Source organism: Somniosus microcephalus, chromosome 13, assembly GCF_052327205.1.
Source record: "Somniosus microcephalus isolate GS21.2 chromosome 13, FLI_Smic_1.0, whole genome shotgun sequence".
NCBI lineage: Eukaryota > Metazoa > Chordata > Chondrichthyes > Squaliformes > Somniosidae > Somniosus > Somniosus microcephalus.
The window spans coordinates 17,409,985-17,436,176 of NC_140999.1; the positions used below are offsets into that span (position 1 = coordinate 17,409,985).

The 26,192-nt window shown below is 45.4% G+C and overlaps 1 protein-coding gene across 3 annotated transcripts in view; it reads right to left on the reverse strand.

Annotated features, from left to right (window-relative positions):
• LOC147108096 (transducin-like enhancer protein 1) overlaps positions 1-10,075 on the reverse strand; it is a 184,521-nt gene extending 174,446 nt beyond the window's left edge. For all 3 annotated transcript variants that reach the window (XM_086004577.1, XM_086004578.1, XM_086004576.1), the window contains exons 1-2: positions 9,516-10,075; positions 1,859-1,971 (exon numbers count right to left, since the gene is read on the reverse strand). In XM_086004577.1, the coding sequence (XP_085860703.1) occupies positions 1,859-1,971; positions 9,516-9,539 (137 nt within the window). In that variant the 5' untranslated portion in view covers positions 9,540-10,075. The remainder of the gene's footprint in view (positions 1-1,858; positions 1,972-9,515) is intronic.
• Positions 10,076-26,192: the final 16,117 nt, after the last annotated feature.

A 26,192-nucleotide genomic window follows, 5' to 3' on the forward strand; every position in this document is an offset into this window, starting at 1 on the left:
ATTCATGGTCAGCTGCACGAATGGAAATTTCAACAACAACAAAAAAATCAAAATCACCTGCCATATAATGAACCTTTCAATTCTGAAGAACACCCATGGCTTGGATTTTAAACATTTTTGTTGGAAAGGCAGGAATAGAATCGGACTGTCTGCAGAGAAGCCGAATTCAAAGATAAATAGGCCTTTGCAGCGCTCCAGAACCACATGGGTGTTAGAAACTTGTAACCACAATCAGTGGAGCTACCTTGCAATATGCTCAAGCAGGCTCAGTTTCAGCACAGCATCATTCAAATGTCCTCCGCCAAAAGCATCGCTCGTCCCTTCCCCTTCCCAACCACCTTTCTGGGCATTCCGACAGATTTATGTAATCATATAAACAGGTTTCCCCCCACCCCTTCTCACCTGCCATTTACGTTTCTGTAATTGAAAGCTTCTGAATGTTCCCCTAATCTCCATTTACCATATGGCCTCACCGCTAGCTCAGGAAGAAGGGAAAAAATAAATGATGAATCAATTAGGAAACTGACCTGCAACTGACAATGAGGTACACACCCCTAATGCATTAACTGGTCTTTTCCATTTAGTGACTGACTGACCGACCTGCTGTACATTTGCAGAATTCTCTGCTTTTATTTATTTATTGACAAGCGCACAGAAAGGAGGGGGGGTGGATGTGGGGAGAAGAGGAAACAATAGCGATTCTGAATCAGTTGCCGTTCCTCTGTGTCCTCTATCATCACATGGGCTGTTTCAAATCCCAGACCTCTAGTCTAATATTTTAAGTTGTTGACACACTAGCCTTCCAGTTGACGCTAAATGGAAGAGCTTTAATTGAGTGTGATGTACAAAATGTTTACAGCATGGCAAATTAATGCACATCAAGCCATTAAATTATAATACGCCTTCCTAGAGCTGTACTAATTATATGCTAATGATTCTCTGATCTGCTGACGTCACTGGTTTTATTATGTGCAGAGTAATAGCAAGCAGCTGCAGAAGGAGCAACGCTCTCTTAAGCAAGCACGTCGAAAGCCTGCTGGACACATCAGTCGAGTCCAAATTATGGGAAGATGCGTCAAAAGCGGCGCAATTACATCCAAACCCGTACAGATGCAGCGTGCAGTCAACTGCACCCACGAGTTAAATCTGTCTGTATTTTGACAAAGCGTAGCTTGGGATCGTTTTCCCAAAGACAGTCATTAAGTGAGATCAGTGAGCGTCATTAATTGTTTATAAGAGAGAATCATTACCCAACTCATGAACCTTCCGAGAGCCACAATTCATTCCTCTCCACCCCACCCCTCCTCCAAGCAAATACAGAAACAGTGGCAATGGCACTTGTGCAGCCTAAGGAGAAACCCCTCGAGACAGACACACGCTGTATATATTCAAACAATGCCTAATCTACATTTCCTTCCTCTTCAGAGCTTTAAAAAAGACAGACACATGATCCCTAAAAGGCCTTTCTAAATGTGAGGATTAATGACGACCTAAAATAGAATAGGACAACCCTGAGATTTTTTTTCTCCCAACACGTTGTAAGCAGCCAAGAACATCAGGAACTGTGGGCTCTAATTTGGTGCAACAATAATAAATTGATTTGCTCTCAAAAGCCACATACGCCAGGTGGGGAGGGAGGGAGGAAGCAGCAAGAACTGCATCGTCTTCACGTTTTGCCTCACTTAAGCACAGATCTCATCTTGTAATTAAATGGTTTCCAAGTCACTCAAAAGAAGCCACAGCATGTGAAAACAGTGCCCCCTTGTGTCCAACAGACAGAAAGGCACTTAAACTGCAGATGATTCCAGCAACATAGATGGTTTGACAGTTTTAGTTCAGAAGGATCATCCATCCATACCTGTGGTACTGTGCCTGCAAAAACTGGAACTCTTCCTTAATCCGATCCAAGGTTTCTGGGAAGGTGAATTTTAACGTTTGGGACGTTGCAGCTGGGGTGGCGGATGGCGGTACCTAGAGAGAGCGAGAATTTGGGATTTATTCATGTAATGCATCACCCTCCACGGAGTTCACAATCAATGGTAAAGAAGCTCAATAAAATTGCACAGGAAAATGTAATAAACCAACTGAATTGTTACACAGTGGCACCATTTCTTTAAACAAAAAAACCAAGATTTCGAGCTTGCAAGTTAGAAATTCCTGAATGGAATCCTGCTGGCAGACTACAAGATATTTATGAAAGAAAGACTTGCATTTATATAGCACCGTTCATGACCACCTGACGTTTCAAAGTGCTTTACAGCCAATTAAGTATTTTTTTTTTTTTTTTTTAAATTGGAGTCACTGTTGTAATGTGGGAAACGCAGCAGCCAATTTGCACACAGCAAGCTCCCACAAACAGCAATGTGCTAATGACCAGGTAATCTGTTTTTGTTACGTTGGTTCAGGGATAAATATTGGACAGGACACCGGGGAGAACCCCCCCACTGCTCCTTTTCGAAATAGTGCCATGGGATCTTTTACAGCCACCCGAGAGAGCAGACGGGGCCTCGGTTTAACATCTCATCTGAAAGACGGCACCTCCGACAGTGCAGCACTCCCTCAATTACTGCACTGGGAGTGTCAGCCCAGATTTATGTGCTCAAGTTTCTGGAGTGGGACTTGAACCCACAACCGTCTGACTCGGAGGAGGGTGTGCTACCCACTGAGCCACAGCTGATACAACAACCTGCCATTTGGAAACATTTCCATGTGTTTCTTAAATTGGTTTAGCAGGTAAGCCACCATGGTAACTCAGTAGTCACATCCAACAAGCATGCAAGTCACACATAATCTTGAAGACAGACAGTCACAGCAGGCATGTCAATCCAGAAGGGACTTGCAGCATGGCTAACATTTGTGAAAATGCAGCGGAAGGAGGAGACCGAACCCCAGCCAAGTCAGTTAGAATTGGGGGATATCCCAGGTTCAATCCCCTCCGTCAGTGACAAGTTAAGAGATCTCACCCCAGGCTGTTAACTGGCAGAGGGAGGGAGGGGTAAAAAAGAATGTGTAAGGAAGTGGAAGGTAGCCAAAGTTCCAATTGCTCACCTCCATCCAGTGGCCCTTATTGGGAAAAGTGCATACTGACACAGGCATCTGGTCAGGATGGGCTCGGCTGTGATGCCCTCCCCAGTCAAATAGCTCACCAACACACACCGTCTATACTTGAATCGGAAGTACGGCCACTTGGGCGACGTACCAGAGGGCTGCAGCATGAAATTTGGGGAAAATTAATTAAGATTCAGTTACAGCTGCAATAAATCAGATCTTCATTTCACTCGCTTCACATATTGTACTCAAGGGAAGTTCCCATCCCCGACCCATCGAGAAGCCATTAAATTAAAAAGTAGTAGAAAAACTGCACTACCAGTAACGCAGTGCGGCAAGACAATTGCTTCATGTCATTCAAGTCACTGCTTTAAATCCCATCAGTAGCTAGCTTTTAAACTCATACCACAACATTGTCAAGAGTCCCATCCATTTTCACACACTGATTGCCTACAAGCAGAGGAGCAAACAGACACCATCTTTTCACCCTATAAAAACTACACTTGCCAACTGCATTGGATGGCATCAAAAGAATGGAAGATCCTTGCTGTATGCTCACCTACCTTCCCAGCCACTACTGAATGTACGGATACAAGTTGCTATAGGTCTCGGGATAAGCGGCAACGAGGACAAGAAATACCTGCAACCCCAAATAGATATAGATATGGCGATCAGTCTGAAGCGACTGTGACTGCACAGCAGACATAGAAATGTGGACAGACAAGTCCAATCCAAGTTTAGGCACAGATGGCACTAGACTGCCTTTTCCAAAGGCGGCCAAACTGCTTGATCAAAAACACTGAAGTGAAAAGATGCAGGTCCAAAACACCACGGCAATGTTAAGGAACCTTTCATTCTATCTTCAGTTCTAGATTGACAGATTACAACACTGCACTGAATACAAAATCCATCCCTTCCCGGTCAAAAACAAATATCAACAAGCAAAATACTCCCAGGCCTCTGCTGCTCTGGCAGCTACTAAGAGGTGCAAGGCAGAGGGAACAGACTAAATCCTTGTGCAAAAAGATTCCACCAACTCTTTCTTTCCTCCACTCCAAACCGACCCCCCCCCCCCACCCCACGGTTTTTTGTCTATAGTCAGAAACACAATACATTAGGAAATACTGTTTGCTGGATGAATCCCAAGTCTGGACACCAAATACCGTTAATATACAATCAGCAACTTGAGATACATGCAAATTAATGGGAACATGGATCTAAACTTTACATGGCCACTTCTCAAGGCTCCAGGGTGCTCATCTATGTAGCCCATAAAGACAAAAACTTTAGACACTCCTGCTGTACCTGGTTTTTGGATCTGTGTATTCTGGAACCAGTCAAGAGTATCCCTCATCAAGAAGATAGGCCTGAGGCCGTGCCTTAAACAGCAGCTTGACTGCAAATCATTTTTGATGAGTAGTCATGGGGTTCGAACAGGGCAGCCAATTTGTGCAGTGCAAAGTCCCACAAACAGACAAGGAGATAAATGGTTGGCCAATCTGCCTTTGGCAGCACTGGCAGAGGTGGTGATTGAGGGAGCAATGTTGGCTAGGACACCAGGATAACTCCCTGTTCTTGGAAATCGGGCCACGCGGAATCTTTTACATCTTCCGGGGACAGCCAGATGAGATCTCTGTTTAATGTGTCATCGGACAGGCAGCACCTCCAAACAATGTCACACCCCCTCAGTACTGCACGGAAATGTCAAGCCTAGATTATGCACTCATTTCCTGAAATAGGGCACCAGTCTATGGACTTCTGACTAAGAGGAGAGAGTTCTACCACTAAGCCAAGCTGACACTATTCTACAGCATCAAAAAATCTAATGACAATTTTTTAAAATTATTTTAAGCTAGGTCAGGGTAAGTCTGACAGAAGTACACAAACATGCAAGATAAGGCCATTATATAGGGACAGACCTAAAGTGATCCTAATGGTCACTTACAAGACCAGATTCTGCCAAAGTATTGAAGAGATTTTCTCATCTCATCACTAAACGTAAGCCTGCTGCTAAGTGGGTGTAAATCTGACCCATTGAGCTCCAAATCACTGGGTTTACTGTATTGGGTTCTGAAAAAGAAATCTAATCAGCAGCCATTACAAAGTTACAGTAGCAGGTTAACGACATGCAAATGAGACTTATCACTGCTGTGTCAAGTGCTTCATCTGCTAATCAAATAAAGGATCAGTTATTGTGCTGCCTTTGTACAATATCAAGTAGCAACCCTTACTGCTATAATCCAATATTTCTATTAAAATGTATAGTGTGTTTGGGGGTGGGGGGGGTGGGGGGACTGCTCCCCCAATGGCTTAGTGTGTAGGTGCACCCTGTGGTGTGCTAATAAATGATGTGAAGCAGAGGGTCCCAGGTTCAATCACAGGTCTATGCTCATTTAGCAGATATCAGCAATTGGCACTTTGCCCCTGGGCTAGGGAGGGGAGATAGATTAAAAAGCTGCGAGGCTTCCCACTTCTGATTACTATCGAGCGAACCCTGCTGAAAAGTACAGACCGACTCAACGGTGATGTCCTCAACAGCTGTATAGTCGGCTAATGCCTGCTATGTAGGCTCACACATGATGAAAGGCAACTTTTATGAGGCAAGGCTGCCACCACCCAGCAGGGGTCAATGCCTCAGAATTTTGGGGGGGGGGGGTGGTTTGGGCAGGTAAGGTAGAGAAAATAAGAGTAACAAATATATGTAGATCCAAAGAAGAAAAATGTGTTTAACTTCTTAAAACTATACAGGGGGAAAGTGATGCGAGGGGGTGGTGGTTTTGAAACGTTATTTGAGGAGGGAGAAATGGAGCAAACTTTCAGCAGTTAGAAGGCTGAAGGCATGAGTGTTTTTTTTTTTTAGAGACAGACAGGAGGGGGAAATGAAGAGGCTCCTGTTTAGCTCAAATGAGGTCATCTCCAAAGGAGCCCTATGCTTATAACTCTCAAAATGGTGACCAGGGGATTAAATTGGGAAAGGGGAGAAAAAAGAGTGGGCCAAATTGCAGAGGCATGGTTGAACATGGCTGCTTGGCGGGGGAATAAGTCTGACGTGGGGAATTCTTTAAAACATAGAAAGCGAAACACAGCCTTTTATCCATTCAAGCACTGCGCTAATCATAGGATTAATTCAACTGTGCACAAGAAAATCGCCCAATAAGACCACATTGAAACAGAAACTGATCAAACTTCGTTATCCTTTACACACAAGGGCAAATTCACAAGTTTCATCCAAATGTATTTACTCCACCCAGTTGGTCTCTGTTTACATAACAACGATTCCAGAGTAGACAACCATTCACACAGGCATCTTGTGTCTGCAGCATGTGCGCAGAATGCAAGACGACTGGGTTGAGCGATTTCATCCATCAACAAATAGCCCATGCACAGCAAATGGCACCATGCACCTCAAATGGCACCATGCACCATGGGATTCAGAACCTAGCTTCACTGCAGACCAGCTACAAGCAAGTTCGCTTGGGACAGACACCCGGCAGCCCGGACACAGCGATTTCCCCCCCACCCCACCCATCTTTCGTCAAGCTCGGTGCCTGGCCCAGCAAATATATAGACTCTGCTACCAAAGAGTGAGCAAGTGAAAAGGCTGAGGAACACTATAATCATAAATGACATGTTTCAACACAATTTAAGTTACCACTTTGAGTGCTTGGCAAATAAAAGGTTACACCCCCATTACACTTTCAATGTCACTTTGTAGCATGAACTCCCTCCACATGCCCAACAGCAGCTCTGGGCAGACACGGTGGCATAGTGGTTAGCACTGTTGCCTCACAGCACCAGGGACCCGGGTTCGAATCCGGCCTCAGGCGACTGTGTGTGCAGTTTGCACATTCTCCCCGTGTCTGCGTGGGTTTCCTCCGGGTGCTCCGGTTTCCTCCCACAGTCCAAAGATGTGCGGGCCTCTATCTTCACTGTGAGGTTTCTGTGATTTCTGTTGAGACAATACCTTTCACTTTCACACATGATATGGACTCAACTCCAGTGCGGGCATGGCGGATCTGTACCTCAACTCCATTTACCCTCCAGTTTACAAATCCCTCCATGGCATCGCCCCTCCTCATCTCCGTAACCTCCTCCAGCCTTACAAGCCTCCGAAATCTCTGCGTCCCTCCAATTCTGGCCTCTTGCGCATCCCCAATGTTCATCGCTCCACTATTGGAGGCCATGCCTTCAGCTACCCAAGCCCCAAGCTGGAATGCCCTCCCTAAGCCTCTCTCTCCTCCTTTAAAGGTGCTTCTTAAAAGCTACCTCTTTGACCAGGCTTTTGGTCACCTGTCCTACTATCTCTATGCGGCCCAGTGTCAAATTTTGCTTGATAATGTTTCTGAGAAGCGCCTTGGGACATTTTACAACATTAAAGGTGTTATGTAAATGCAAGCGGTTGCATATTGTTGTTGTACATATTGCTACCTTAGCTAACAAAAATTGTCAGTCTTGAAAATCTTGACGGAGCATCCACAGCGTTTTAGGGGCGCAAATTACAGATTTCCACCAGCCTTCGTTTGAAAACTTGGCAGTATCCTCATACTTCCCAACCTTCTTCCCAACTCACGAGGGAAAGCCCATACACCACACAAGGGTGAAACTCACATTTGCAGCTATGGATTTCATACTTTTGACACCACTGGGAGTTTCCTTGCCTCATGCCTGGGGCAACTATACACTAATTGACAGATTGATAGACAATGATTAGGCAACAACTCCATTATCATTGTAGTATGCAACTACCAGGGTGGCAGAAGGCCTTCGTTTTTTGTTAATCTAACAATTCCTATGTCCTTATGTACTGGTATAAACCAGAAACTCATTCTGGAGGCCACATGTGGAACATTAATCATTTTGCCACCCAAGTCACAATTGGAACATAGATATGTCCCAAAAACTACACACGAATTCAAACATGACTGAAAATGCAGCTTAAAAGATTACAAAACACCAGCTCCGAGCCAACAGACCAGGAAGATCCCAGGTTTTTTTTTTTTAAATTAAGCCAGCTGAACATGGGGACAAGTGAGCAGATTTTTTTTTTTTTCTTTTTTTTTTTTAAACTCAGTTATGATGTGAAATGCAGATCTGGAAAGGGTGGCAGAAGCCAGTTCAATAGTAACTTTAAAAAAAGGGAATTGGATAAATAATTGAAAAGGAAAAATTTGCAGTGCTATGGGGAAAGAGCAGGGCAATGGGGTTAATTGAATAGCTTGTTAAAAGAGCCAGCACATACACGATGGGCCAAATGGCCTCCTTCTGTCCGGTTATGATTCTATGAACAAGGAAGGCCATTTTACATATTTGGGCTCATCCACCCAAAAATATCCGACAGTCTTGCCCTTACAATCCCAGTTAGACCGATCTTGGCTGGGACAACAGCAGGGAGCACTACACATGTGACACTCCAGGTTGCCGGGGGGGTGGGGGGAGAAAAAAGAGAGAGAACACAGGCACAACAAGCAGGACCCCTGCTCAGTAACCCCTGTTGAAAGTACATCTGTATGGAGGGCAACTACTGCACTGCACACAGAACTATGTCCCAGTAAAGAAGTCAATGCCTTCAGATTTTTTTTTAAAGCAATATTGGCCATTGTCCTGATATAAATGGTAGCCGACACCATTTTAAGAGTGGTGGTGTGATTCTCCAAAGATTGGTAGGAGAGAGAGAAAAAACTATTAGAAATAAACACAAGTCAGTATGACAGTCAGTTCTCCCGTATACCCTTAAGCCAACAAGGGAATGCAGGGGGGGGGGGGTGAGGGGTGAAGTCACTGCACAGGCTATGACAGGCACCCAGCATTATCTGACCCCCGTCACCCAGATGTCAATGTAAACAACCGACTGTAATTCGAGAGAGCCTTTCCTTTACTCATTGCCCCACACGTGTAGGGCACATGCCCCCGCGGATTAAAGTAAAAGGCGTTGTAAAACAGTGGGAGGGATAGGTCCTTTTTTTTTTAAAGCCCCAAATTGATTTACCATACGGTGTAAACAAATTTGGAAAAAAAACTAATTCACTTTTTATTCGGAGCCCACTGCCTCGCTTTATTCGGTGCCCAGCGCCTTTCTCGCCCTCCCCCCGGTGACAAGGCATCTCCATTTTCTCCACTTACTTGTGGGGAGTTTCTGAGTTCCCAAAGCTCAGCAAAAGCCAGGACAATGCAACAACAACAACACGAAAAACGACCCGTCCGAAAAGGCGCTGTTCACACAAAAAAATAACCCCCACCATGGTGCTTTTAGTATTTACATAGCAAACGCGGTTCACAATGGACTATTAAAGGCTCACACGCCGAGCTAATCATCTATTAGCATTTTCCCCGTGTCGGTATCACTTTAGCCTCATCGGAGGGAGGGAGCGAGCGAGAAAAATAGGCCACAATATAACAAGACAGTCGCAATGCACGGAAGCGGCGACTCAGTATATCCTTCCATTTAGGAACAAGATCAAGGCACTTACCGACGAACGATTGTGAGGAAACATTCTGTTGCTGTTGTTGGAGAAGGAAATTCTCCAGGTAGCTGCGATCTTTAGAAATTAGAAGACCACCACCACCCACCCCCCCCCCCAAAAAAAAAAGCAGCGATCAAACACAGTGTAATACAATGTTGTACATCCCCCGGATCCCTTTGTTCAAATGGGCTAATTCAAACAAGCACTTCTCTGCCGGGATCAAATCATGTAGCCTTCAGGCGATGGTTTGCAATTGGCTCATAAATCTGTCAGTAACGTCGGATACTTTTTTTTCCTCTCCCTCGCCTCTCCGAGTCCTGGCTGATGTGCAAGAAAGGCAGATTAATAAATCACACGCGAGCCGTGCAACAGAAAAAAAGGGGGAGGGGATCAGAGAGAGAAAATAGAAATGGTAAATAAATTATTTCCCCCACCCTCCCCCCGCCAAAAAAAAAATCCAACTAAGGCAGGACCTGTCGAAGACTTTGCACTGGCAGAGATCAGGGACACGCGGTTTCCTGGAGTGAAATTTAATGTTTTCACCGCAACTAGTCAATTACCAGCGCCCCGCCGACCAATGGCGACGCCGCTCGCCCGACTCAGCCCACGTGGGGGCCTCGCCACTCGCTGCCTCCCATTGGCTACATTTGGGTTCTAACCTATTGGATACATTTTTAGGCTTGTAGCTTTTTTTTTTACATAAAAATGTATTTATTTCATTTATAATTGAAGTTCCAAATAAGTTCTCTCTCCCCCCCCCACCCCACAATAAAACAACGTTTATCGGTGTAAACAAATGCAGGAAATTAAAGACAAGTATAACTGCAAAAAAAAAATCGTTAAAAACAAATCAAGCTGTTACATTTGTTCCAGTATTTTTTTTTAAGTGATCATTTGTTAAAATGTTCTTTTTGAAACGGTGGCTCCAAAAAAGTTGACCCGCTTCCTCGGGGCAAACCAATTAAATACTCAAATTTAATGGAGTGACGCTGATCATTAAATGCTAAGAATAGTTTCACAGAGCAGGTTTATACACCTTTGTTGAATTCACATGAACAGGATCTGTGTAAGCTTCCAACCCAGGGGAAAGAACCTGAGGTGAAAACTAGCCCTGGTGTAGCAACTTCAACTTGTTTTGGAAATGGGCAAACTCGTTTTGCTTACGATCACAACATTTGCAGGGCTTGTTGAAATTTATGTTTTATACAAAATATTTGAGGTACATTATTCCTTATTTTATAGAAATCATGCCAGAATATTCAACTTCCTCCCTCCCCACCCTCCTGCTGGAGTATGGTTCTTCATGTGCCATGCTCGACTCCCAGTGAATAAAGTGGCATTTGTTAAGGAAACGATAGTCACACCCTGGCTCTGTGTAATCTTCAACAACACCTTTGTAATCCTTTGTACTGTTAACTCTTGCAGTTTTGGTCATTGATTGCTGATATTTGTTGGCTGATTTTACAGTGTTATGGCAGTCTGATTATAGAAGGAAAAAAAGACTTGCATTTATATAATATAATAACAACAGAAAAAGCTGGAAAAACTCAGCAGGCCAGGCAACGTCCGTGGAGAGAGAAACAGAGTTAACGGGCTAGATTTTCGTGGAGCCGTCAGGCGGGGTTTCAGGCGTGTGTGGGGGGGGGGAATCCCGTATTTGGGGGTCCCAACACCATCCCGCCCAAAACCCCGCCCCATGTAAGTTTCAGGGGTGGCGGTACCCGCCCCGCAGTGGGACCCGCCGAAACCAGGCGGGAAGGGATTAGTGCCAATTAGTTTTTAGTCTAATCCCTATTTTGAGGGGTTTCGTGTGGATTTCCCGACGGTTCCAAACCACGCCAGGTTAGAGCAGGCGGGCCGTCGGGTTGAAGGAGCTGGAGGGGTCGCGATGTTGGCGCTCAGGTGAGTGATGGGTGCATGAGTGCAAAGGTAAGTGTGTTTGGTGTGTCTGAAGTGTGTAAAGAACTTTTACTTACCTGTACTTACCTTCACAGCCTTTCTTCCTGTAGCCGTCGGGAGCCCATCACTCACCCGGCACTTAAAGCTGAATGGCTGCGATCTGTGAAAAGTGACAGCCTTCAGCTTTGAGTGCTGCTGAGAGTTCTAACTGAGTCTGTGCAGAAGGACTCATGTTAGAACTCAGGCTGTCAGTGTTTGACAGCTTCAAACAGCTGTGAAACACTGATATTTCATCTGTCAAAAACTCTTGACAGATGAAATTGCAGTCTGTGATGTCACCTGTTGCCAGATGGCCCTTAATTGGCCTGCTGAGCCCGCTGGGCAGGCTCAACAAGGTCAATCAAGGGAAAATCGTGCGGATTGGCCGGACATCGAAGTAGGTGGGTCAAAAACCCGAAAGGGGAAGTCCCGCCTTCTTCCCGACAGGTTCGGGAAAATCTACCCCAACGTTTCAGGTCGAAACCCTTCTTCAGAACTGAGAAAAAAAGCAGGAAATGAAACAGATGAAAAAGCAAGTTGGGGGCTGGGAAATGGGGGAGGGGGTGAAAGAACAAAAGGGAAGGTTTGTGAGATTGCACCTTTCACGACCTCAGGATGTCCCAAAGCACTTTACAGCCAATGAAGTAGTTTTTGAAGTGTAGTCACTGTTGTAATGTAGGAAACGCAGTGAGCTCCCACAAACAGCAATGTGATAGATAATCTGTTTTTCTTATGTTGATTGAGGGATAAATATTGGCCAGGGCACCAGGGATAACTCCCCTGCTCTTCTTTGAAATAGTGCCATGGGATCTTTTATGCCCACTCGAGAGGGCAGACGGGGCCTCGGTTTAGCGTCTCGTCCAAAAGACAGCACCTCCAACACTGCAGCACTCCCTCAGCACTGCACTGGAGTGTCAGCCTATATTTTGTGCTTAAGTCTCTGGAGTGGGCTTGAACTCACAACCTCCTGACTCAGAGGCGAGGGTGCTACCAACTGAACCACAGCTAACATGGGTTTCATAAGAGCTTTAGGTTTATCCTTCCGAAAGATCAAATAATAAAAGTTTTGTTTTCTATGCCATGCAATACGAAGGTGACAGTCCATAGGAGGAAATATGTTGATTGGTCCTCCAATACCACTCTATGCATCTGATAATTATGGTATCACCAATAGTGCATACTAAATACCTAAAAAAATCAATACAATTTTCAAAATTCAACTAAGTTTATAAGAATTTAATACACCCCCACTCTCTCTTGCTGGAGAGATAACTTATTTGGAACTTCAATTATACATACAATAAATACATCTTTATGTAAAAAGACCTGCAAAAATGTAGCCAAAACATTGGAACCCAAATGTCGCCAATGGGCGGCAGAGGCTGTCAAATGTGAGCTGGGTCAGGTGAGAGGTGTCGCCATTGATCGGTGAGGTGCTGTAATTGACTAGTTGCAGTGAAAACGTTTGGCAATTAATATGCTGCTAATATTTTAGTGCAAGGGTAGGAATTGACAATGGTAGCAGCAGCCTGGAAATGGGGGAGTAGGAATTCAGGGAGGGGATCCTGACCAACTCATTGACTTGTTATTAAAAAGTGCCAGGGGAGTGGATCCAGGACCAGGCTGGTGCAGCGAGAAGGAGCAGTGGGAGCCTTAGGTTGAGGTTAGAGGCACCAAGGGAGACCAGGACTGGGATCAGGCAGTGGGTGGCATGGAGGAGCAGGACAAAGACTAAGCCATGGGCAGCAAAGGAGTGCAGGGCTGGGATTAGACATGGACAGCAAGGTGAAGTAGATATGGGAGTTGCTGTGGGCAGTGGCAGATTTAGACATTTCTGAACAAGAATCCAAGTGCTGAGATTTATTTTATAGAAAGGTTCCACAAAGAACATTTTGATTTTTGATGCCTTGTTTGGTACATTTTCCAACATTTGGGCCTTTATGATTTGTAACTGAAAGATTTTCAAATAAATGATAGCCTTAAAATCTTGATATAGGATTTATTTATTTTTAATATTTCTTTATCTGTTCTCTACTTCTTTCTCTCCTCTCTGTTTTCTCTTTATCTCTTTGCCCCCTTTTCTTCCCTCAAGGCTGTGCTTCTTCCTTTCTTTCCTGTTAGCCGCTGATCTGATCTTTCCCTTCCTTTTTTCTCCTCCCTGTGCCTCTTCTCCCCACGGTACCGTTTACTACCTTTGGAAGCCAGCTGATGCCAGGAATGTCACAGTTACCCCCCTCCCATCACATGGAGATTTTCCTGTCTGCCAGCATGAGTATGGGGTTCAGTTCCCAATTGCTAGAAAGGGGAATCCTCTCGTCATCGATGCCTTTCTCAGCCCCAAAATAATTTTGGCCACTTAGTTCATAAAAAAGCTCCCGACCCTTGCACAGAAGGGAAAAGAAATCACTTACATAAAATTAAAATATTGAAATAAAAACTGCCAGTACCTGCATTGGTAGCCCACCACTGCCATCGATAAGGCTAGGACTTGGACACTACCAAATGCTGAGGAGCAAGATTGACCGAAAATGGAAGTGACACTAGAAACTATTGATGAGGTATGAACCACAGTAGCAAAATGTTCTTGCCCACTTTAACTGATGCACTCTCTTGAATCACACGTAAGTCACCGTTTTTCATGTGAGCCAAGATAATCAGTCTCAGCAGGCTATTCCACTATAGGGGAGAGCCATTACCCAACATCCACACACATACATTTTCCAGGAGGAGCCACTTGATAGCAATCAGCCTCCATGCTTCGTAAACGTCAGCTTATCCAACACCACCTTGCTCGGCCTGTCCTTCCTGACCTACATTGGCATCTGGTTCCCCACGACCCTTCAGTTTAAATTTTTCATCCTCATGTTTAATTCCTTCATGGCCTTGCCCCTTTTTATCTCTGTAAGCTTCTCCAGCCCTATTCCCTTCCCAGAACTCTTTGTTCCTCCAACGCTGGCCTCTTGCGCACCCCCCGCCCCTCTCTTCACCCCTCCACTGGTGGCCATGCTATCAGCCGTCTAGACAACATGCTCTGAAACTCCCTCTGTAAACCATTTCACCTCTTCGCCTCCATCTTCTCCTTTAAGACCCTTAAAACCCACCTCTTTGACCAAGCTTTTTGCACCCCTCCTAATATCTCCTTCTTTGGTTCGGCATCCATTATTGTCTGATAACGCCTCTGTGAAGCGCCTTGGGACGTTTTTCTACATTGAAGGTGCTATATAGATAAAAGTTGTTGTTTGTTTGTTGTAGGAACCCTGCTTGACATAATCCCTCCCTAGCCGAAGGGTGCTGAGGACCATTGTAGCGCCTGTAGAACATTGACTAACTCAGCAGAGACCACAAATTGAAACTGGGACCTTTCAGATTGGTATGACCCAGGGTAACACTTAACCATCAAGGGAGCTCCAAAATAGGATGCTGAAATTACACATCCTGATAGCTTTTTGCACATACTGAGCCAACACCCATTTTTCACAATAGGATAAAAAACACCTTTATTATATTGTGCAAAATAACTAATGTTCAAAGAATGAACTACAAGCATGTATGTTTTTATTTTGGGTCTTGTATATACACTTGTAACTGTGCATAGTGTCTATAATTCAAGCCTGGCACTTGATAAGTACATAATATGCACAACATACTTTAAAAGTGCACTGTTATAATGTGGAATATTTTGGCAACACGCTATAATAAGTTTTTGTCTCACCTCTTCCTGTCATGTGATGGTGTCTTGTGATGAATGGATCCAAATAACAAAACATTGGGGCGGCCTTCCTATCAGTGGCAGTGAACGAAACAAACCAGAACAGCAGAACCTGCCAACAGTAGCAGAACAGACAAGTCCTAGCAGCAACAGAAGGCTGTATATATTATATATGAAAAACAGATGGCTTGGATAGTGTGTTACAATACATTCATCCAACTTTGGGGTTCAGATAACTTTATACACAGCTCAAGCTTTGCTTTGTGGTTTATGACATCACCTGAACTTTGAGTTTGTGGTTCTGGCTTGTAATGCACTCTGAGCAACTATCATTCATTTGTAATAACTACCTCTTTGTGCCAACTTGTGAAAAACTGTTTCCTGTCAGTTGCAACATTGACGTCAGGTATTCAGTTCTTTTGGTAGTTTTTGTGAGGATACAGGTCTCCTGATTTTCTTCGTCCCCCCCCCCCCAATTCCCAATGGGTCACATACCACCCGTGGGTAACAGGGTGGGGGACTGTTCCGCACCCTCTGCCAATATTGTTTTGAGCTGATGACAACTGAACATCAGTGAGGTGGGTGGATCATATCTGCATCCCAGCACTCCCTGTCATTATGTGTTTTCTGCTCCAACTTGCTGCCTCATCTCACTGCCAACATCACACAGCCACAATGACACCAAGTTTGTTTTAGAGGATCTCCTGTGGCATTGCTCGTGGTTAGTTTGGCACCTGGCACATAACTGAGTGGCACTCAAGAAGTCTCACTCTGCCATTGTTGCCGTGGCAGAGAGGGAATCACAGATATTCAGAAAGACTTGCATTTATATAGTGCCTTTCACGACCACCGGACGTCCCAAAGCGCTTTACAGCCAATGAAGTAGTTTTTTTTTAAGTGTAGTCACTGTTGTAATGTAGAAAATGTGGCTGCCACTTTGCGCACAGCAAGCTCCCACAAACAGCAATGTGATATTGACTAGGTAATCTGTTTTTGTTATGTTGATTGAGGGATAAATATTGGCCAGGACACCGGGGATAACTCCCCTGCTCTTCTTCAGAATAGCGCCAAGGGATCTTTTACGTCCACCTGAGAGGGCAGACGTCTAACGTCTCTTCCGAAAGACGGCACCTCCAACAGTGCAGCACTTCCTCAGTGCTGCACTGGAGTGTCAGCCTGTAATTTTTGTGCTCAAGTCCCTGCAGTGGACGCAGAGGCGAGGGTGCTACCTACTGAGCCACTGGCTGACACACAATTATATTCAGCCCTAAGATCTTTACATATACACAAATGTATCTTGAGCAACGTTGCTCATGTTGGCTCGGCGGGGTGGGGGTGGAGGTGGGATGGGGGAGGGTTGCTGGGTTGTGAAAGTGAAGGAGGGGTGCACATTTGAAGTTGAAGAAAGTGGAAAGAAATTAATAAGAATTCTGCCCACAGACAGTAAAGCAAATGTGCTTTGATTGGTTCCTAAAAATTGAATAATTAATGTTATCTTACGCACCAAAGCTAGATAAATAAATACATACCACAGTTCCATAAATCAATCATTGTTTTTGAATTCTCTGTATATAAAAAAAGATAGGTGTAAACATTTAGTCTCATCCTCTCTCTGGTTTTAGTCTGTTTTTCTGTCTCTGGGGGAAATTTCCGGGGGGGGGGGGTGGTTCAGCGGGCGCGATCGGTGGCGGGTCGGGTGGGAAAGTGTTTTTTTTGACAGCGGGTCGGGACCAACTGTCTTTACCAAATGTCGGGTCCGTCAGCGCTGAGCAGTCCTGACACGCAGAGGCGGGGGGAGGCAATTCAGGTCATTAGGATTAACAACAATTTTGAGCTCACCTTTACAGTTTACCAGCTCGCCAACGAGGTCCATGCTGCTCAGGGATCATGTCTGTTAAGCTGGGCGGGAGTTGAATGACCATGGAATCATCTCATTACTTGACAGCTTGAAATGTGCTATAAAAGCTCCCATCTCACTGCTGTTTACATCCCAAGCTCAGAAGCTGTTGATTACTGCATTTGGAAGACAGATTGAGCTTTATGCAGGTTGCAAGTGTTTGGAGTAAACTCTCTATCCAGTGACACCTCATTGGAAGAACTCTCTCACCATTAACAATTTGCTCTGTCATCTCAAACTCACTTGCCATCAATTCCATCAGCGTGGGTATGGTTTATACTCTCTCACCTTGGTCCTCAGAATCTGACCACGATCAGTCACAACACCAGCATCACCAAGCACACCAGCAGCACCAACAACAACACCAACCTTCTCTGCAATCAACTGATGCTGCACAGGACTGGGGGCATCAGCACCCGACCACATTGCTGCCTGGGATGCCAGGGATAGCCTCACCATGGTCACATTTACTTCACTTGATGCTGAGGAAATCTACATGATATAAGGGGTTAATTTCAAGTGCTTGCTGGGTAAAAGTTTTCAGACTTGACACAGGTAAAGAGTCGATGTGTAACTAGAGCTATTGCACGTACCTGGATTACAGCCAAGAACAGATGTCTGCCCACCTAATGAGAATGTAGAAGTGAAACAATGGGTTTCGTTTCTGAAATACCCAGTGACCTAATAATTTGTTAGATCTAGTCTCCAGATACATGATTAAGATTAAGGAGGATCTCCAGTTACACGATTCATATCCTGTTATATCTTAACCGTTGACTTATGTGTCCAGGATCCTTCTGTCAATATGTCATAAGACCTAATGATTCATCTAAAATGTATCCTGATTGAGGAACAAAGGAATGTCAATTAAACTTGTTTGTTACACTGTATAAATATGGAACGCTTACGCTGTATCATTGGAATAGTAGCCTCACCCCTTGAGTAGAGGTGCTGATTCCCCTTGCAAGAGAAAATAAAAGGCCTGTCCGTCTGACGAATCCAAGTGTGTATTGAGTCATTACCCAGAGCTAAGAAGTAAGGCACTTCTACATGCTGCACACCCTGGCTGCCACATGATGCGCCAGGTTGGCACCACCCCACACCAACAACATAAAGCATCCCTACAATGCCCAAGCCATTACTTTCACACTCATCAGCATTGCAGGGGGTACCGTTATGTCTCACCATTCACTGCAACTCACTAAGCCACTTCCAAAGGTGCACACAAATCTGTCCAAGAATGCAAAGTGTTGAAAATAAAGATTTCAATGTTTGGCACCACATTAACAGAAACTTTAGATGAACATTGGCCTTGTGTGTTGTTAGTTGGTATGAATGGACTAGGATGAGGGTGAGTGTGAGGAGTGGCTAGTGAGATAGGGAAGTGATAATGTAGATAGAGAGGGATGGGTGGAGGTGCAAGATATGCTGGTATAAGGATGTGCAGGAGTAGGGTAGGGAAGGCAGGGTGATGGAGATGTGATGAGTGGCATAGCAGGATGAGGTTGAGCGTGGCTTTGCAGTAATGTTTCGTGATCTATTGAGATCATTGAAAGGTTTGCACCACTGTAGCCTGGTCCTCCTGATGACATCCCTGCTTGTGCCCTCCTGTGCAATCTGCAACCAGGCTGCGTTAGTGTTCTGCCCATGGAAGGGAAGAGGACCTCCCTGGGTGCTGTGGCTCCCTCCATAAGCATATGGAGGGAGTCATGGGAGAGTCTGGGTGCAACCATGCACCTTTGTGCAGTGCTTGCAGCACCTCAATGCTGTAGAACACTGACAGCACAAATGTACGTCCGCGGGTTCGGGTGGCTGGCGGAACGCAGGGCTGTGCCTGGCAAGGTGACTAGAGTCGAGGACCTGCTCGATGGCGGAGGAGCGGGCTGGATGGCGCCGGAGGAGTTGGCGCGGCGCATGTCTTGGGCCAACGTCCAGCTCGCGGTCAATGCCATCGAGTCGATGAAAGCGACGCTGCGCCCCGGCGCCACGAGGTGTATCGAGGCGGCTCAAGCGCGTGGGGCGATCCCGTCCGAGCTTTCCCCCGTTCGGACGGAGTTCCTTATCGGCGCCCAGCCCCGAAACCCCCCTCGGGAACCGGCGCCTCACAACTTGAGCCGTCTCGAGGAAATACCCTCCGTGCCTTTTCATTCCGCACGGAGGGGTTTCCTGTATGGGCTGCTCCTGCACACTTTCCACTTTGTCATCTTCGCCTACCGTCCGGACACGCCGTGGCATGCCGTCTTGCCTTCCGGTGGAGGCGGAGGTCCCCAATGGAGGGCTCTCTATGCGGGAGTCCTCCCTTGTTCTATTGGGGACTTGGCCTGGAGGGTGTTGCACGGAGCAATCCCGTGCAATATATTTTTAAGTAGGTTCACGGACTCCCAGACCGCCTGTTTGTTCTGCGGCCTGGAGGAGTCCGTTTTTCACATATATGTACAATGTGAGAGGTTGCAGCCCCTCTTCCATTATTTGAAGGGGCTGCTCCTCGATTTTTGGTTGCACTTCAGTCCCACGCTCTTGATCTACGGTCACCCGGTGTGGAGGAGAGCGGGCAGGTTGGAGGACCTCCTCGTGGGTCTGCTCCTGGGCCTGGCTAAAAAAGCCATCAATTGGTCCAGGCAGCGGGCGGTCGAGGGGGTCGTCCAGCCAGATTGCCTCCCTCTCTTCCGCGGCCATGTTCGCGCCCGGGTGGCCCTGGAGATGGAGCACGCGGTGTCCACCGGCACGCTCGAGCACTTCCGTGACCGGTGGGCGCCGCGGGGACTGGAGTGCATAATTGGATTGGACAACCAAATTTTAATTTGATTTGCTAAGGTTTATTTAAAGTTTTAGAGGTTTAATTACAGTTTATTTGTCTAATTTACTTGGTCCATTTAAAAGAGGGACAGCACAAATGTCAAAGTGAATTTGCGCATGGTCCCTTTAAGGAAACCGGCTGATGACGTGACATCATCAGACCCGCTTCCTTCAATTGGACCGGGAAATGCGCTGGGCGGGCTTAAGAAGCCCAATCAGGTGAAAGCCCTGTTGGAGGCTGGGATGAAGCCAGCAGTGAGGCTGCGACCCGTCACTGACCTCGCCCGCCATGGACCCGCCGAGGTAGGGAAAATCACGGCCTCTGTCTTTGCCCCTCTCTTTTTCCCCAGTTAGCCTCTCTCCGTCTCTCTCCTAAAGCAAAAATAAGCACTTAAAAATAGTTTTCCAGTCAATCCTTACTTCGGTCTAGGTTTATACTTCAGGGTTCAGCTTGTTTTGAAATTGTTTGGAAAAATTCCTCAATCTGATTGGTTAAGAAAATACACAGTTACTTGCCCTGTTCACTCTGGTCCCAGATACCCTGTTTCCCTCACTGCGACGTTATCAGCTCGCACTTTCAGCAACTTGCTACGCAAAAAATGTAAAAATCTAAATGTGGAAGGGCAAATCTAACTAATGGCAGACGCCGTTAGATGCCTTGCCACGGCAAATTATGGCCCATTGTTATTTTTTTTTAATATGAGAGATAGATAGATAATACAGGGGAAAATTGTGAGATCTTTTGTGCAATTAAGGTTAATTCTGGTGGCAGATTCCATTCATAAAGTCCCTGGGCGCAGGGTGCCTCTTCTGGCCACCCCAGTTATATTGTGGCAGTGATTTGAGAACATGGAGGCCATCACCGCTAAGCCGAATCAAAGTATACACACACTCCCATCACACACACACACACACACACACACACACGGGACAGGATTTTCATTGGGCTGTGGAGGCGGGATTGGAGGCGTGTGGGGGGTTAAAATCCCAAAATCAGGGGTCCCGCCCCCAACCCGCCTCCATGCCAGTTTCAAAGGAGGTGAGTACCTGGCCTGCACTGGGACCTGCCTCCCTGAGGCGGGAAGGGGATTAGTGCCAATTAACAGTTAGTTAACAGGCAGTTTTTAGCCTAATCCCTATTTTTAATGTTGAAGTGTGGGATTCCCGACGGCTCCAAACCACGGCAAGTTAGCGAGGCGGACCGTCGGGCTGAGGGTTCGAGATGTCCGGTGTTCAGGTGAGTGATGGGTGCATGAGTGCAGAGGTAAGTGTGTTTGGTGTGTGTAAAGTGTTTAAAGAAGTTTTACATACTTTTACTTACCTTTACAGCCTTCCTTCAGGTCTCGGGAGTCCCTCATCTCACCGGCACAGAAAGCAGAATGGCTGCGATCTGTCAAAAATTGCAGCATTCAGCTTTCTGTTCCAGAGAGATCTCTAAATTATCCTGAGAGGAAGGAATTAACTTGGGAGTACAGATTGTCAGTGTTTGACCGCTTCAAACAGCTGTCAAACGCTGATATTTCATCTGTCAAAAGGTCTTGACAGATGAAATATCAATCTGTGACGTCACCTGTTGCCGGGTGGCCCTTAATTGGCCTGCTGAGCCCGCTGGGCGGGCTCAACAAGGTCAATCAAGTCAAGATCACGTGGGTTGGCTAGAACTCGATGGAGGCGGGACTACAACCCTGAAAGTTGTAGTCCCGCCTCCTACCCGACTCCTAAATTAAAATCCAGCCTACTGTCTCCGTGCTGCCAGACTGCTTGTCCAGCATCCAGTCTTCGATGAATCTTCGCTGTCTCCAGCTGAACACTGGGATGACTAAAGCCATTTCCTTCAGCCCTCTCCCTCTCTTCTGACTCCACCCTCCCCCCCCCCACCCCCGTGCACTGTCTCATGCTGAACCAGATGACTGATGTTCTTGGCGTCCTTTTCTATCCTGGGCTGACTTTCTGACTCCCATATCCTCTCCATCACAAAGGCTGCCTCCTTTCACCTCTAACACTGGTCACTACACCCCCACCTCAGCCCATCTGTTGCTGAAACCCTCATGCGTGCCTTTGTCATCTCCAGACTCAATTACTCAAATGCTTTCCTGGCCTGTCTCCCATTCTGTACTATTTATAACCTCCAGCTTGTCCAGAACACTGCTTACATTCTATCCCACACCAAAGTCCCACTTACCCATCACACCTGTTCTTGCTGACCAACATTGGCTCCCAATTCCCCAACACCTCCAATTTAAAATTCTTATTCTCATGTTAAAGCCCGTCATAGCCTTGTTCCTCCTTATCTCTGTAACCTCCTCCAGCTCTGCAACACTGGTGAACTCTCAGTTCCTTTAACTCTGGCCTCTTAGTCATTCCCTTCTCCCTTCGCCCCACCATTAGCAGCTGTGCCCAAGTCTCATGTTCTGGGATTCTTTCCCTTAACACCGCTGCCTCTCCTCCTTTTAATGCCCTCTTTAAAACCCACCTCTTTGACCAAGCTTCCTAACCTCTCCTTCTTTGACAAAACAGCCATTTTCCTTGTGCCTCTGGGCAGCACCTTGGGTTTTATTTTTAATGTTAAAGGAACGATAGAAATACAAGTTGCTGCTATTCAGTGCTGCTCACTGCTTGCACTCTGGTTCATGTCTTAGCTGCTCAGTGAAGGCCACTCTGCACACTATTTGTAGAATCATAGAATGACACAGCACAGAAGGAGGCCCTTTGGCCCATCGTGCCTGTGCCAGCTCTTTGGTAGAGCAATCCAACTAGTCCCACTCCCCTGCTCTTTCCCCATAGCCCTGTAATTTTTTTCCCTTCCAGTATTTATCCAATTCCCTTTTGAATGTTACTATTCAATCTGCTTCAACCACCCATTCAGGCAGTGGATTCCAGATCACAACAACTTGCTGTATAAATAAATGTTTCCTCATGTCGCCTCTGGTCCTTTTGCCAATCACCTTAAATCTGTGCCCTCTGGTTACTGACCCTCCTGCCACTGGAAACAGTTTCTGCTTATTTACTCTATCAAAACCCTTCATGATATTGAACACTTCTACCAAATCTCTTCAAATTTCTCTGCTCTAAGAAGAACAACCCCAGCTTCTCCAGGTAACTCAAGTCCCTGATCCCTGGTACCATGCTAGTAAATTTCTTCTACACCCTCTCTAAGGCCTGACATACAAAGTGGCTGAGAGGGCCTAGAATTGGAGTGGCAGGCAGTACGTGTAAGAGAGTGATCTGACAATCTTATCTTTCAGATAGAAATTTAAAAATATACCTAGGGAGCAATGAGTCACGGTGCTAATCATTTTAACTAGTTCCATGGCAAACTGGTAAAGTAAAATGTAATTTTGGGGGAGGGGACGGGGACAGAGGACTTTTACAAAACCTGATACATAAATCAGTCTTTGATGCAGGTTTTTATGACCCACAAACCTGGGCCTGCAACTTAACCGCTGTGGCAATTGATTGGCTGCCAACTGGCGCTGATGTCAACGCATAAGTGATTCCTGTCAATGGTGTGACACTTACATTGGATTTTAAGGCAGTTGCTGAGACTGAGGAACACTTGTAAGAAAATCCAGGTCATGGTACTGATAATATCATGCTTGTAGAAATTTAAAAATCAATCTCCATGGGTTACTGGCCACACCCAGAGTTTAATAGCATGCATGTTAAGCATAATAAATCTTACATCTATTAAATGTTGGTATTGCAGCAATCCTCTTCAAACAATGAGCATAGTTTGAAGTCACAAGGTTAGAGGACAATATTTAAACATGGATTTAGAAGGAGTTAAAACGTTCCATAAATGTAAAGATCAGAATGTGGTGTGAGGAGAGTGGAGGTGGGACTGTTGTTTTTGTCTGTTCCACCCTCAACTTAATCATTTTAAATGACCCAACATTAAACAAGACATTAATAACCTGGAGCAATTGTTACATGTGCCCTTCCTTTTCTGCCCTATTACTTCTGGAGTCATGTGCTAGTTTCAGGTGAGGAACACCTTTCAGTCCATTTAATCTCATTCTTCCAGAATGCCAACCCAAGCCATCTTACCATTAGGGCATCTAGCTGTTTCTTAAATTAGACCAGTGCCCAGCCCTCAACCACCCTTCCTGGCAGCCTGTTCCAGAATCAGTCAGAATTTCATCTTGTGGTACCTGTTGTTGAAGAATGGACCAATCCATCATGTATTTGTTCTTCATTACCCAGAGCTTTTTCATTGACATAACCCATTTGCTCTAACAGAATGTCGGTTGCATTTCTTTCCACTCCCCTCCACCTCAATGTTCTCCTCTTTTCCCTTCTGAAGAGAATAACTCATGGTTAGGGACAGTTCTAGTGTTCTGCCCAAGTGCCCGTTCTCCATGTCACGGGCAGTGGCAGTGCATTTTTGTAGGCGGTAACAGCTGTTACTGGCTATGTATTGTGAGCCTATACACGGCTGGCCTGCGCACGGCTGGCCTGCGCCAACCATTGGTCAGGTCTGTGGCCAGAAAACAAAGATAATGATTGTGCATGCACAGTTGTTTAAAAGTCACAACCTTGCACATGTGCAGTTGTTTATCTTTTACCATCAGTGTTGTGGAACCTCTAGGCAGTGTAAAGGGGATAGACTTGAGAGACCCAGCAGCTGGAATATACAGGAAGGAACCCTTCAGTTTGAAGCAGTTTTGTGTAACAGAGAACCTCAATTTTCAGCACTCTTAATCATCCATCAGAATTTTCAAAAAAAAACATAAGGACTGCCAGAAATGTTTGTGTGAATTCAGGCTTGAGGGCAGGAGACCAGTAATAATTAGGCTGCCAGAATTCACTAACAAAAATAAAAAGAAAACTTTCTGTTTAAGATAAAACTGATATGTTCATGAAGTTCTTTTAAGAGGAGATTTTGGAGGAGTCTCAATTATCTACCCATTTCAATTATATACCAAGTACAACCCTCTTATTATGGTAGATAATCAAGGTGACAAGATACCTATGAATCATCAACATATATAAACCTGCCTTTTAAGATTAATCTTCTTTCACTCATGAAGGTGGCCATCAACACACATAATTTGTCCTTAATTTATGCACCAACAGAAAACAAATCTATCATCTATCTTATATTAAAAGCGCTGAACAGGTAATACTGCTGAACCCTCAGTAAACTGAAATCAATCGGTAACACTATAAAGGGAAGGACCGAATTCTTACCTGCTCCGGAGCTGGTGTTACAACCTCTCTTAGCTTGTAACAACAAACACAGCTCCAACCAACACTGAGCCAGGCCATCGGAGATTTTATATATGTGCGTTTCTTGCATTTAACATACGTTCATTCTACTCTAGATGTTACGCCTCAAAGAGCCATACTTTGTTACATATGCAAAACAAACTTTTAAAAAAGAAAGAAAATCAGTCATTTTATGCTGAGATTTTCTACGCCGGAGCCAGAAACACACAAGTGGTTACAATGACCTGGATTTGTCCATTTAGACCGTTTTTGTTACTGGAAATACTTGGCCAGGTTTTTTATTAATTCGTTAATGGGATGTGGGTGTCGCTGGCAAGGCCAGCATTTATTGCCCATCCCTAGTTGCCCTTGAGAAGGTGGTGGTTCAAGCCGCCTTCTTCAACCGCTGCAGTCTGTGTGGTGAAACATAGCTCCATCTTGTTAAGTCTGTGTGTTATATTGAGAATTACTACACAGGCCACAAGAGTAAACTTTAACAGGTCTTTACTAGTTGAAGTCAGGGCGGAACTGCCCAAGAAATCATTACACAGCACTTATATACCGGTGTGGTCACCACCGGTATTACAGTATACAGCAGCCAAGATAAAGTAGTGCAACCCTTAAAATAGTTCTCTTAAAGGTGGAACGGTTACATACACTACAATCCTCCCTTTTTAGCTTAACAGTATATATTCCCCATTAAACATAACATCATAACATATATACACAACTTTATGTAAAAGAGTTCACAGATTCAGTCTCTCTGGAGGCTTCCTGACTCGGTCCGGATAACGCCTCGGTGGTGTAGTAGTTTTTGGTGGGGTAGTAGGTTCTTTTGGCAAGGTCGATTCGGCTTGAATGCCAGTGTCGGGTTCATCTGATTCCAGTATCACCGGATCGGAGGTAGATACTATGGGTATCTCTGCTTCATCATTAGGCGTATAGAGTTGTGGAGTAGGTTGGCCCTTTTCGGATGACTCTATGATCTGGTCAACATGGCGCCTTATTATGCTTTCACCAATGTCCACGGTATACATCAGCGGTCCTAGTCGTTTGCAAATAGTTCCAGGCTGCCATTTCTCGGTACGGTAGTCCCGGGCCAAAACTTGTTGACCTATCTGGAAGGTTCTAGTTG